We start from the raw sequence: 14,838 nt of genomic DNA, 5'->3' as shown, positions 1-14,838 counted from the left end.
TCTGCTCCTCTCAGCCAGCATCAGTTCACATAAGTCCTTCTAGTTTTCTCTGAACTCCTGCTCATCGTTTCTTACAGCACAATTTCATTATATTCATATACCACAACTTGTTTAGCCATTCCCCTATTGATAGGCATTCCCTTGATTTCCAATTCTTTGCTACCACAAAGAGAGTTGCTATAAATATTTTTGTACATATGGGTGCTTTTCCCTTTTCTATGTTCTTTGGGATACAGACCTAGCAGTGGTACCACTGGGTCAAAGGGTATGAACAGTCCCATAGCTCTTTGGGCATAGTTCCAAATTGCTCTCCTGAATGGTTGAATCCATTCACAGCTCCACCAACAATGCATTAGTGTTCCAATTTTTCCACAGCTTCTCCAACATTTATTATTTTCTTTTTTTGTCATATTAGCCAATCTGATAGGGGTGAGGTGGTACCTCAGAGTTGTTTTCATTTGCATTTCTCTGATCAATAGTGATTTAGAGCATTTTTTCATATGGCAATAGATAGCTTTGAGTTCTTCATCAGAAAACTGCCTATTCATATCCTTTGACCATTTCTCAATTGGGGAATGACTTGGATTCTTATAAATTTGATTTAGTTCCTGATATAGTTTAGAAATGAGGCCTTGATCAGAAGTACTGGCCATAAAAATTGTTTCCCAGCTTTCTGCCTCCCTTCTAATTTTGGATGCATTGCTTCTGTTTGTACAAAAGCTTTTTAATGTAATCAAAGTCTTCCATCTTGCATTTCATAATATTCTCTATCTCGTTTGGTCATAAATTGTTTTCCTCTCCATAGATCTGAGAGGTAGACTATTCCTTCTTCTCCTAATTTAGCTATGGTATCACCTTTTATGTCTAAATCTTGAACCCATTTTGACCTTATTTTTGTATAACGTGTAAGATGTTGGTCTATGCCTAGTTTCTGCCATACTATCTTCCAGTTTTCCCAGCAGTTTTTGTCAAATACTGAGTTCCTATCCCCGAAGCTGGAGTCTTTGGGTTTATCAAACAGTGTATTACTATAGTCATTTACTACTGTGTCTCCTGTGCCTAACCTATTCCATTGATCCACCACTCTATTTCTTAGCCAGTACCAAATAGTTTTGATGACTGCTGCTTTATAGTATAGCTTCAAATTTGGTACGGCTAGTTCACCTTCCTGTGCATTTTTATTAGTTCCCTTGATATTCTTGACTTTTTGTTTTTCCAGATGAATTTTGTTATTATTTTTTCTAACTCTATAAAAGAATTTTTGGTAGTCTGATTGGTATGGCACTGAATAGGTAAATTAATTTAGGCAGAATTGTCATTTTTATTATATTAGCTCAGCCTATCCATGAGCAATTGATATTTTTCCAATTACATATATTCAAATGTCTTCTAACACTGTCTTCTCATTCACCTCTGTATCACATAATGAAGCTTTTCTCCCTAACAAAGTTAACTCCTATACTTATTTAAGCAATTCTATTCCATCCCTCTCATCCAGCAAATTGTCCCATTATCCCCACTCTAATAGGTATTTTTTATTGCTATTGACTTACTCCCTATAGTTTACAAACTCATCTCTCCACCATCCTGAAAAGACTCTCACTTGATCCTTCCACCCTCACCATCATCCTATATTTTATTCTGCTCTTTGTAGCTAAATTCTTAAAATTTTAAAAATTAAAAAAAAAAAAAAGGTTGGGAAATCTAGGTGGCACAGGGGATAAAGCACTGGCTCTGGAATCAGGAGGACCTGAGTTCAAATCCAGTCTCAGACACTTGATACTTACTAGCTGTGTGACCCTGGGAAGTCACAACCCCAATTGCCTCACCACACCCCCCCCCAAAGGCCATCTACAGTAAATACCTCCACTCTCCTCCTGCTGTCTCCTTAACCCATTATAATCAAGATTCTGACCTCATTTTGCTAAAACTGCTCTTCCCCTCACCCCCAAATCCAATAACCTCCTCTCAATCCTCATTCTTCTTGACTTCTTCACAGCCTTTAAACACTGTTGATCACATTTTACCTTGATACTCTCTTCTTTGTAGGGTTTCAGGATACTCTCCCCTGATTCTCCTCTTCTTAGTCTCCTCTACCAGATCCTCATGCATTTAGAGAAAGGCCCTATAACCATAGGGGTAGCAACTGGTTTTGTTCCATCCATGCCCTTTTCTCTTTTCCTGAGATACTACTTTACTTGGTGATTTTATCAGCCAACTCTATTCTGTCAATTCTCAAATCTACCTATTCTGCCCCAACCTCTCCAATCACACATCTTCATCTACCTTTCATCTCTGGAACTGGATGTCTAATAGACATCTTAAACTAAACATGTCCAAAATAGAACTCATTATCTTTCCTCCTAAATTCACCCACCAACCCAGTCCCTCAGGATCATAACCTAGGAGTTATCCTTGACTTCTTACTCCTTTTTTTTTTTTGGTGGGGCAATGGGGGTTAAGTGACTTGTCCAGGGTTACACAGTTAGTAGATGTTAAGTGTCTGAGGCCGGATTTGAACTCAGGTACTCCTGAATCCAGGGCCGGTGCTTTATCCACTGTGCCACCTAGCTGCCCCTGACTTCTTCCTCTTTTTTACCTCTCATATCCAATCTGGTGCCAGTCTCTCTTGAATATGCTCACTTCTCACCAAAACCTCACATTTGGACTATTGCAATAGATTTCTGGTGTGTCTCTCCCCACTCTAATCCATCTTCCATTCAGCCATTAAAGTGATTTTCCTAAAGCACAGGTTCAATCATGTCACACTCACCCCACATTCAATTTCCAGTGGTTCCCTACTAGTCTTCAGGATTAAGTACAAAATGCTTTATTTGGCCTTCAAAGTCCTTTTAGATCTGTCCTACCTTTCCAATATTCTGCATGAATGCATACCACATACTCTTTGATCTAGTAACAGTGGCCTCCTGACTGGTCCATAAACAAGACACTCCATTTCTCAGCTTCAGGAATTTCCTCTGGTTGTTTCCAATGCATGTGAGACTCTCTGTACTCTGCCTAATGCCTTCCCCAATTTCCTTCAAGTACCAACTAAAAGCTCATCTTTTACTGTAAGCCTTTCCTGACACTTCTAGTGCCTTATTTCCTATTTATCCTGCATATAGCTTGTTTCCATTTGTTTGCATCTTGCTTCCCCAGCACTTAGAACAGTGCCTGGCACTGTTATTGGTTTTTTGTTTTTGTTTTTGTTTTGTTTTGTTTTGTGGGGCAATGGGGGGTTAAGTGACTTGCCCAGGGTCACACAGCTAGTCAAGTGTCTGAGGCCAGATTTGAACTCAGGTACTCCTGAATCCAGGGCTAATGCTTTATCCACTGCGCCACCTAGCTGCCCCCAGCCTGGCACTGTTATTAAAAATGTTTGACTGAGGGGGCAGCTAGGTGGCGCAGTGGATAGAGCACCGGCCCTGGAGTCAGGAGTACCTGAGTTCAAATCCAGCCTCAGACACTTAACACTTACTAGCTGTGTGACCCTGGGCAAGTCACTTAACCCCCCATTGCCTCATTAAAAAAAAAAATTGTTTGACTGAGCATTGGCCTTGGATTCAGAAGGACCTGAGTTCACATCCTGCCTCAGACACTTAACACTTACTAGCTGTGTGACCCTGGGCAAGTCACTTAACCCGAATTACCTCACCAAAAAAAAAAAGTTTGACTGGTTACTATCTCTCCAGTTGTTTAAGCTTAATTCTTTTTAAGATATCCCTTTTCCCATCCCATCTAGAGAAAACTCTAGAGTTTTCCCCTCCTGTTTGTCATTCCTTTCCCATTGGAGTTTTTATTGCTTCCTCTGAACCTTTTTCTAGAAAGGATTTTCCTTCACTCTCATCATTTAGTTTCCCTTTCTGTTAATTTTAGACTTTTACTCTTTAATTCATGGACCTTATATTTAATCTTATATTCTGTATATTCCTCATTAAATTAAAATTTTGAGGTACCTACTTTGGGTTCTCCTTTCTAAAGTTTCTACTCTTGCTTTGTAGAGCTTGCTCCCAACTGTACCACCTATTTTTTTTTTTCATAGAAAAAAAACAATTTCTGTAGGTGAAAAAATACTGCATCTTGGTGGAATTCTTCCTATGTCCTCGATCATGCAGTTCATTATTGCCCTTTCCCCTCCTTTTGGTCACTTTTCTTCCATTTGTCTCAGTATCTCTTCCCTGGGTTGATTCTCTCCCCTGTTGTCAGTGGCCCACAAGGAGCTGTTCTCCCAAGGCAGGATCAGTGGTCCCTAAAGTACCAAATCCCTGCAGATAATTATTCTAAGGCTCCCACTTCTCTTTAGAGAATCTCTCTCCACTCAGAGTAGCATTCATCTGTGATACCCACAAGGTTCTTATCCCCTTTTAAAATCTATCCTTTTGTTTCTCTTTATTGAGACTACAGGTTATTTTCCCTTTGTTGTTAGCATGTGATTTGATTAGGGTACATCACATTCCCCTCTACTTTCTTTCTCACTATTCTCTTTTTAAGCAATCTCTCATTTTGTAATTTAGTACCACAAATAATTGATTCACCTGTAGGCAGTCTGTTGTGAGGTTTAGTACATATTTCAAGCCGTTTTCTCAATGATCACCTCCTACACTTCTGCTTTCACCCTTATCTCCTTGTCTATATTTAGCAGTCTCTGAATGTTCTCTGTTATGTTGTTGATCCTGGTTGCTGTCTTAGTTTACCTTTCTTCTGTTTCTGTTATCTGGCATGTTTGAAAAGCAAATAATTTCTTCAGGTAAGGTTTTCTAAGAATGTTTTAATGCATCTTTATTACTGAACAGCCACCTTTTATTTTCACTTATAGTTAAGCTCAGATTGTCATCTTAGGTTGCATGTGGAATTCCATTGCTCTTTGGAACACATTACAACATTCCCTTCTGTTTTCTGAAGGATGCAGAATAGTCTTGTGTTACTTGAATTTCCTTTCCTTTGTATTTGAAGGTCATCATCCTGATCTCAGAACCTGTTGTTTCTCAATGGAATTGTGTCATTTAACCAGTGTGTCAGTGTCCAGATTTTGATTAGCACTTTGTTTTCTATGTTGTTTCTTATGTTATGGTGTTCAGATTTTTGACTTGTCATGTTCTTCTGTGAGATGTATCCTTAAGTTGTTTCTATGTACCCTTTCAAGATCAAATGTATTTTGATTATATGAAGAGCAGCATAATTTCTTTATACTTTTCTTCCAGATTGCCCCTCATTTCAGTCTATTTAACATTCCAAATCAGTTATTCTCTTTCATTTGGTGAGACTTGCCAGTACAGTTTCAAGGTTTTCTTTTCTGTCAATTATTTCTGCTAGTAGACCATAAATTCTACTTTCATTCTTATTTCTCTTTTAAACCACTCAGGAGTATGTTGTAGTTCCATGCTTTCCTTAAAAGCCACAGAATTTTCCTTTGCCTCAACAAGTGTTCAATCATTTTCCTTTGTTTTGCAGTTATTTATTCACAGAAGTGTTTACTAGATCTACAAAGTTTACTGAAGTTATTTACTAGTGCTGGAGGACACATATCTTCTGTCAATGTATTTACTGTTGGATTATCTGCTTATGCTCAAGATCAATTTTCTTCCTTCTCAAATCTTTAGTAATTTTTTTTTTCATTTTTCTCCCCTTTTGCTCACTAACTCTTCCCGCTCTGATGGTGGTTTCCCTAGGGGCTAAATCCCAAAGCACCTTAACCTCTTTCCATACTGGGCAATTTACAATAAGTAAACCAGTTTAGTTCTCTGTTCCACATGATTTCTGGTAGCACAGAATTGGCTTCAGTTGGTTGCTGATCCCTTTCCCTTACGTTTAGTAGATTGCTGCACTGAATACTGTTGTGGTGCTGGCTATTGCAGCCCCACCAAATTTCTGCAGTTGGGATCTCTGTGGCACCTGGAGAGAGGTGGAGTGTCAAGGTGTGGAACTGCAATTCTGTTACAAGCCAGTGGGCTGGGTCTGCTGGTGCAGCCTCATTGCCTGGAGTATAGTGGAGTATAGTGGGTGAGTGAATCTTGAGTTAAGCAATAGTTCATTAACTTTTACTTTCTTTGGGTTTCTGGTATCCTAGAACATGGAGATAGTTGAAATTGCTTTATTTCTGGTTTAAAAAAAAAATTCTATTTTGGAAAGGTTTTAATAATCGGCCAAAAATGATAATACAAGTATATCAGTAACTCTAATACAAGGCATAGTGGATAGATGTATGAATTTGGAATCAGAAAAACCTGGGTTCAAATCCTGCCTCAAATACTTAATTCCAGTGTAACCCTGGACAAGTCTCTTAGCCTCTCTCAGCCTCAGTTTCCTCATCTGTAAAACAGGGATAATAATACCTGTCATGGTTGTTGTGAGATCAAATGAAATAAAATATGTAAACACTTGACAAATGTTAAAATTCTATATAAATGTGTCAAATACTTAAAAAAAAGAATTGGTCAAAATAGTTTTCCTCTTTTTGGTCAAATGACTCAAATTTTCCATAGGCATAATTTTTATTGTTTTTCTATCCTTTATTTTTTTTTCATTCTAAAAAACATAATATGGGACAGCCAGGTGGTGCAGTGGATAAAGCACTGGCCCTGGATTCAGGAGGACCCGAGTTCAAATCTGACCTCAGACACTTGCCACTCTATTAGTTCTGTAACCCTGGGCAAGTCACTTAACCCTCATTGCCCCGCTCCCCTCAAAGATAATAGAATCCCGTCATAATGCTAATTGTAGTATAATATTGGCTTACAGGCTTGCTAGGTTATAATGAAAAAAAATAAAATATAAATCGCTACATTGGACAAACATGATTTTTACCTGTAATGTAACCCAATCAATCCATGGAAGAACTGAATTCCTTTCAGGAAAACCCCAGTCATACAGCTATTTATTTTCATACCCCATCTCCTAGTTCAAGAACCATGATCAAAGCAATTGTAACACTGTTCCTAGAAGAAGTGTGTCAATCTCCTTCTCTAGGATCCCATTCCCTATAATATCAGGGCCAAAGTGCTGCTTCTTGTGCACCTACAACCTGTTTTACCCTCCCACCCCTGAAGAGAACTTAAAAGTCCTTAGGGTAAGGACTGTCTTTGCTTCTCTATTCCAGGCACTTAGATTAATGCTTGGCATATCCATTAACATTTTCAGCATTATGACTGAATTTGAAATATGAAAATAAATTTATGCTTACCTCATTTCTTTCTCCCAAGTATGACAGAACTAAGAGAAAGTCCGAGATAGGAAGAAGAAAAGCAGTAAAGACGATGACCCAGAAACATCAGTTCTCAAATAACGAAGAGGTGGCTTTGCTGATCACTTTTATTTAACTTCATATTCAAACTCATGGGAAAACACTGACAACATGGTAACCTTCAAATAATTTATTTGTACTTCATACATCAACTATATTGGAATTTTAATAAGCATAGCATCCTGAAACAAATGCTTAATACCTTTTAAATTTAGAGTTACCATATTTGTAAATACCTGAAATCATATTAAGGAAAATGAAAAAAAAATCACTATAAATAATTTTCTTTACTTTGCACTTTTTAATATGAGGACAAATATATGCAAAATAACATTTTTTCAGCAACCCAAAGCACTAACTCAATATTTGGAATCAGTGTCATAAACTAATAAAATAACCAAGGAAAAAGTCTCTTAGTTTAATTAGATATGGGGAGAAGATAATCATGGTGAGTTTATAAACCAGACAGAAAAATTAAGTGGAGCTTTCTCATATGGGTACAAAAAACTTCCCTTGAGTTAGTTTTCATGTTTCATCAAAACTGAAGAGAAGGGGCAGCTAGGTGGTGCAGTGGATAGAGCACCAGCCCTGGAGTCAGGAGTACCTGAGTTCAAATCCGGCCTCAGACACTTAACACTTACTAGCTATGTGACCCTGGGCAAATCACTTAACCCCAATTGCCTCACCAAAAAAAACAAAACAAAACAAAACAAAAACCTGAAGAGAAATAATGACTAAAAGTAACTCCAAATCATTGTAAATCATAAATACATCTCTAAAGAGCCTTTAGGTGGGCCGTGAATATTCATTATTTGTAGTACAAATAAAGGTCCAACTTATGGTCCAAAAAGAAGAATCAAAAAAATGACTCCCACCACCGAGACACAAATATCCAAAAGTTCCACATGCTGGGCTGCATTATTTGACATCACAAGTGTTTAATAATTAGAATATTACTGTAACATTTTTCACATACATAGCACCTTTCAAGTAAGGATCTCAAAGTACTTTTCAAACATTGTACAGATCAGCAAATAAGGGTCACCAAAAAACTGTGACATGCCAAAAATTTCAATACAAGTTAGTGGTAAAATGACCAGAAGATCAAGGTCTGCCAACTTCTACTCTTTATGGGAGCACTCATGCTATCTATTTTAGCATGCCTCCATTCTCTTAAATATTGAACTTTTGTTTCTGTACAATGACATACAAACAAAATTGGACTCTAGCTTTTAAAATGTCCCTGTTTACTGTATTGTTAAATCCAAAGAGTTACTAAGCAATATGAAAAACATGGTTAACAACTACCTTGCTCCAGTTAATCCCTTCTCTTAAAAAGATACTGAATTGAAACCCATTGTAAGTTGTAAAGTTTTGGTGTAAAAAATGAACAGGGTTGAAATCCAGTTAAATGAACTTTCATCAATATTCAATGTCCATACTAGCTAGCATTTTCTCATAAGCTGTAATCCTGACCGGAAGAATCACTCTTCTTATGTCGTGGAGATGGGGTGGTCTTTGTAGGTGATGGTGATGCTGTACCAGGTGAGTCAGTCCCTCCATCTGAAGTACTTGGTGAAGATGCCAGGTGAGGAACCTTCTTTCTTCCAAGGAATCCTCCCCCTTCAAATCCACCTTTCTTTTTTATTTCTACTTTGCTTTCAATTTCATCCTCAGATCCTCTTTTCTTGGATTCTGACCAACCCTCACCTATTTTCTGAGCTTCAATTCCACCATCTAATTCTCTTGAAGGTTTTGCTTCTGTTCCAGGAGACTTTTTTTCAGAGACACTGCACTCCCCCGCTGCCCACTTTATTTCTCCCTGTACTGGGCACAGACAATTTTCAGGGACAGCTTTTTCCACTGAATTTCTGTTCAAATTAAAAGTTTGGAAGTCTTTATAACTGTGAAAACTCTCAGTCCTCCTTGCCCTTGCTAACAAAGGGCTTTCTCTATAGGGCCTCACTGAGCCATAAGTAGCCGCTTCATGAATGGTTTCATGGTGCTGAAGTTGAAGGCTGAAATAGATTTAAACAAAACAAAACAAAACAAAACAAAAAGCTGTGTATTTCAAGACTATTTCTGTGACTGGGCACATATATTTATAACCAATTGAACATGGATAGTGTCATTCATAGTTAAGCCAATGTATTTCAAAGATGTGAACTATTTGGGAAAAAAATTACTTGAATTCATCCAAAAACTGAAGTTCACATCTATTAGATGGGAAAGTATTTGAGGATGATTACTGTATCTTAACTATAGTTTATATTCCACCCCCCCAGCCCCGCCCATTTTGTGCAGTATTTTGCATTTATCTGATCACATTTTCCCAGATTTCTCCCAATGTATAGTTGAAAAGAGTTCATCGGGGCAGCTAGATGGCACAGTGGATAGAGCACTGGCCCTGGAGTCAGGAGTACCTGAGTTCAAATCTGGCCTCAGACACTTAACACTTAACTAGCTGTGTGACCATGGGCAAGTCACTTAACCCCAATTGCCTCACCAAAAAAAAAAAAAAGTTCATGACAACTGTATCACTTTATAAATGGTAATTACAGCTCACCTTTAAGAGAAAGTGCAACCTAAGTTTTATTTTCCATTAATGTTTCACTAGGACAATTCAGGAAGATAAAAATAAGGCGAATCCCTTATTCTTACCCAAAACACTCCTAAACATTGACAAGGTTTTGTTTTTGTTTCTCCCAACTTCTATGGTAGCAATGTTTTAAGAGGATGAATTCTTAAAAATCTGAGATAAAACTGGGCAGTAATTTACAAGAGAAGCTGGACAGGGGAAATTTGGTTGTCCTCCAAAACATTCATACTAAATTAAGAAAATCATAAAGTGTGAAAATTTATAATAGTACACTTACACTATTTCCTAGAAAAGGTATGAAAATGCACCATTCAGATCCCTTTGTCTAAAAAACATTGAAATTGTATGTTTCATACATATGACCTACCTAGAATTTGATTCACGCAGGCGGCTATGCTGAACTACAGAAGTTGCTGGGCTGATATTAGGAGTAGCACATCGAGATGTGCTCAGGTCACACTGATCCAGTAATTTAAGTAGTTCTTCTTCAGTTGGACCCCCTACATCTTAGGAAACAAACATTCATTAGTAATCTTTTTGTTAGTGCTTCATACAAATGAACAATTTCCATATGGCAACCTTACCTTTATCTTCACTTTTATTAACTATATCCATGGCAGTGGTTAAATCCCACATTTGAATGCTGCCATTTGCGTGCCCTGTGAATAAATAACGCCGTGGCCTTGAGCCCATCCTGCTGGATCCTTCACATTCTCTCACAGTAAATGATGAAATTGTGGTACAATCAACAGCTTGGATCTCACATATTCTGAAAGAAAATGACATGATTGTAATTTAGGCAGGGTGTCAAATTTATAGAAAACCTTTTACCCCAAAATACATTATAAAGCAAAAATTCCCACTGCAATAGATATTCTCAAAAGACAAAAAATTTGAAGGGAGAACAAGAAACCTAAAAACTGTCACTACACATAAGAGGCTTCCTGGTAAAGCACAGAATTTTAGTTGGGACTTAACAGAAATCACAAGGCAAAGATGAAATAGGAGAGCATTCCAGGCACAAGGGACAGGCTAAAATAATTTCCTGGAGCTGAGAGATGGAGTGTCTTTTTTTTTTGTGGAACAGCAAGGAGGCCAATGTCACTGTATCAAAGAATATGTAGTCAGGAATAAGGTATAAGATGAAAAGTAGGAGGGGCAGATTATGAAGGGCTCTGAATTTTACCATAGATGGATTTTGTATTTCATCCTAGAGGCAATAGAGAGAGCAGTTTTGAGTAGAAGTAGTGATATGGTAGAACCATATCAGTTGCCCAATTTTGCTTTTTTCCTCACAAAGCCAGTACCCTAGCATTCATCACCTCTCATCTCAACTTCAGTAACATCCTCCTAATTAGTCTCTATGAATTAAGCCTCTCCCCAAACCAATCCATCCACTACAGAGCTACCAAAATCATTTTTCCTAAAACACAGATCTGACACCACCTCAGTAAACTCTAATGGTTCCCTATTGACTCTACAAACCACTACAAGCTTTTTATTTATCTTTCTCTTTTTGCATTTAAATTTCTTCCCATCCTACCTTTCCTGCTTTATTACCTATTACTCCTCACACAGGTCAACCCACTTCCCATCTATATAGTTTTCCCCCAGGGTATCCTGCATTTCTGGAATACTCTTCTTCCTTATTCATTTTCTGGAATCAATGGAATTCCAGGCTTCCTTCAAGATTCAGTTCAAGTGCTACTTGCTGAACAAGGTCCTGTTGGTACTGCCTTCTTTCTGAGGTTATCTTGTGTCTGATGTCTGTTTTGCAATACCAATACATACCATCTGAGATTCTCTCTTATACATAACAGATTGGCCAAGATGACATTTCAGAGAAATCAGAGAAGACTTATATGAACTGATATGAAATGAAGTTAGCAGAATCAGAATGAGATACATGATAAGAACATTATAAAGTAAAACAATTTTGAAAAGTGTAAGCAACTGGTGACGTTTACCCTGATGAAGAGAAGACTTAGAGAGACAACAGCTGTCTTTCTATATTTGAAGGTCTATTATGTGGAAGAAGAATTAGATTTGTCCTACATAATCCCTAAGGACAAAACTAGAAAGAGTAAGTGGACAATTCACAGAGTCAGATTGTGACTGCATTTAAGGAATGATATCCTAACAACCTGAGCTTTCCAAAAACTACTTGGGTTGTCTGGAGGAGGTAATGGGTTTCCTCTTTGCTAAATCTGTGCAAATGATAGATACATTATAGAAAGGGTTCTTTTTCAGGTACAGATTAAAGCTGATGGCTTCTTAAGTCTCTTCCAAATATCTATTTCTATTAAGCACCTACTATATACAAGGTGAGGACACAGATAAAAAAATGACACAAGTCTATCTTTTCTCAAGGAGCTTGTATTCTAATAGGTCATGGTTAAGTAATATTGAAGTGTAGCTTTAAAAATGGTTATAAGAGGATATGGAAAATGTAGAAGCAATAGATGTTGATTTTTGACTATCTGTAATTCCATGAACCAGGGTTATTCTGTTGTGCAATCATTTCTGATTCTTTGCGACCCCATTTGGGGTTTTCTTGGCAGATACTAGAGTGATTTGGCATTTCCTTCTCCAGTTCACTTTATAGATAAGAAAACTGAGTCAAATAAGATTAAGTTGGTTGCCCAGGGTCACACTGCTATTATGTATCTGAGGCCAAATTTGAGCTCACTAAGGTGGGTCTTCCTGATTCCAGGTCTGGCACTCTATCCCTTAAGCCACCTGGCTGCCCTTTTATTCTATTGTGCCAAAGTTATTTTATGTTGTTTTAAACAGCTATATATATATATATATATATATTTTTTTTTCCCTTTTTTATAAAACCCCTGCAAACTCACTCTTGATTATTCTGATCTAATATCAAATTTGTTTCATGATAGCTCATTTTCTCTTTGTACTAATTTCATTTACATACTCATCCCCCCACACTAGTTAATTTCACAAACACAGACATTCCTAAAGTAACATGAATGTAAATTTTGTAACTTAATTGTGTTACCATACAGAAGGCCCGGTTGATAACATACTACTGTCATTTGTATTTACAGGAAAGGAATAGGGAAGAGAAACAGATTAGAGTTGAATAGGGATTTGAATTATTGCTTTGTTGGAATATGATCTAATATGACAGCAATTTTAATGAACATTTTCAGCTTCATTGAGAAAGCACAAATTATTAAATCACAATGATTTATAATATTTATTGGGATAATTTATCCTCCAACTACATTATAAGCTCTTAATGCTATTTTGTTAAAAAACAAACAAGCTGTCAAAAGGTGAACTTGCATTCTTGAAACTATATACTCTTGATTAATTCCTTTAGCAACTGCCTATTATGAACTTTGATATAAGGAATATTGATTATCTAATAAGGTTTCATTCATTACAAGATTAAGGAACCAGACTACAAGTTAAAGATGAGGAAATAAGTGAATTTCTATTGAAAACTGTAGTAAGAGCTAATAGTTTTAATACTAAAATCATTATTTTCTTTGCAGCTACTTGGTTAAAAGCTGAAAGAATTACATGGGTGTACAGAGTGAAGGAAAAAATTGGTATATTAGAGGAAATAAGAGATTATATTTATAAAATCTGCTACACATCATAACATTGGCAGAAAATTTCAAATTATTAGAACAAATTTTATTCAAATTATCCTCTACCTGCTATGTGGAATAAAACTAGAATATAATAATGATTCCACAAAAGAAAGCTAATAATCTGGTTTTTTTTTTCCTATTTTAAATGGTAAAAATAATAAAGGAGTCAAATTTTTCTTTCCAGTTTAATAGAATCAGTTGTTTCAGAATGACAAAATATACTGAATGATTCAGCAATGAGAAGGCAGTACCATGGGAAGAATAATAATCATGGAAGGGGTAGGGGAAGCCAAGCCTTTGCAATATGGGACAAAGAGGAACTTCTACCATGTGAGGCTGCTTCTGTCTGCTATTGCATCCCCAAGATTGAGATGCAGTAGAAAAAGGACAAGGCAAGAGCTACAAAGCTAACAGCACTGAAATAAGGTAAAAGTATTAACCCCATGAGTGACAGAGAGAAGAAAGAAAAAAATAAAAGGCATTGTCCACAGACCAGAAAATAAAATGGCATTATAAAAGAAAATTACTAAAATTCAAAACATTGAGAGAAAGAGATGAAAAAAATGTTTAACTTCTGATTACAAGAACTCAAGAGGAAATTTCATTAAATATCAAACCTGATTAGGGATTTCTTTGAATTTATGAGAACGAATTTGCATTTTGTACATCTCAAGTCGCTGACCACTGCAAAATGTGCCAACAAGTAATCATCTTCTCAGTTGAATGGCTGATACACAATGTATTATGTTCTTTCAAAATATTAGTGGTTTGCCAATATATAATACTGATAATCTTGTGCAATTATGCCTCCCTAACCTCCTCTCTCTTTACACAAATCAAACTTATTCAGTGGAAATGATATCATTTACATTGTTTTCATTCATTTCTTTTGTCTTCACTTCTAGGGTTGTTTTTGTTTTTTGCATTAATGGTTCAATTAAATTGAGTACTGATGATGGATTAAATGGGTACTGATTCTGAGACTCCATAACTGAATGGGCAAAGAAAAAGGGATCTGGTTACAGGGACAAGAGGAGCACTGGTACTTGCGGCTGCAAGGAACCAGTGTGCAGACCAGAAGTGTGGTAACCACACATCTCCTCAGATCACATTACCTCAGAAGCATCAAAAACCTGCAGACCCCCAAAACGAGCTCTGAAAACATAGCACCATGAAAAGATTATAACCAAGAATAACCTACCCAGCAAAACTGAGTATAATCCTTCAAGGAGAAAAAATGGATATTTAATGAAATATGAGACTTTTAAGGATTCCTGATGAAAAGACTAGAGATGAAGAGAAAATCTGTCATTCAAAAACAAGAGTCAAGAGAAGCATAAAAAGGTAAACTTATGAATCATAAAGGATTCAATGGAGTT

The 14,838-nt window shown here is 36.8% G+C and overlaps 1 protein-coding gene across 1 annotated transcript in view; it reads right to left on the bottom strand.

The window, feature by feature from the left end:
• Positions 1-7,290: 7,290 nt before the first annotated feature.
• Positions 7,291-14,838, bottom strand: part of KCTD3 (potassium channel tetramerization domain containing 3) — a 64,220-nt gene continuing 56,672 nt past the window's right edge. The window contains exons 16-18 of the mRNA XM_044005563.1: positions 10,424-10,608; positions 10,207-10,345; positions 7,291-9,258 (exon numbers count right to left, since the gene is read on the bottom strand). Of these exons, the coding sequence (XP_043861498.1) occupies positions 8,697-9,258; positions 10,207-10,345; positions 10,424-10,608 (886 nt within the window). The 3' untranslated portion in view covers positions 7,291-8,696. The remainder of the gene's footprint in view (positions 9,259-10,206; positions 10,346-10,423; positions 10,609-14,838) is intronic.

This window comes from Dromiciops gliroides, chromosome 4, assembly GCF_019393635.1.
Source record: "Dromiciops gliroides isolate mDroGli1 chromosome 4, mDroGli1.pri, whole genome shotgun sequence".
Classification (NCBI taxonomy): domain Eukaryota; kingdom Metazoa; phylum Chordata; class Mammalia; order Microbiotheria; family Microbiotheriidae; genus Dromiciops; species Dromiciops gliroides.
The sequence above is the reverse complement of the archived record's forward strand: the minus strand, read 5'-3'. Positions and strand labels throughout refer to the sequence as shown.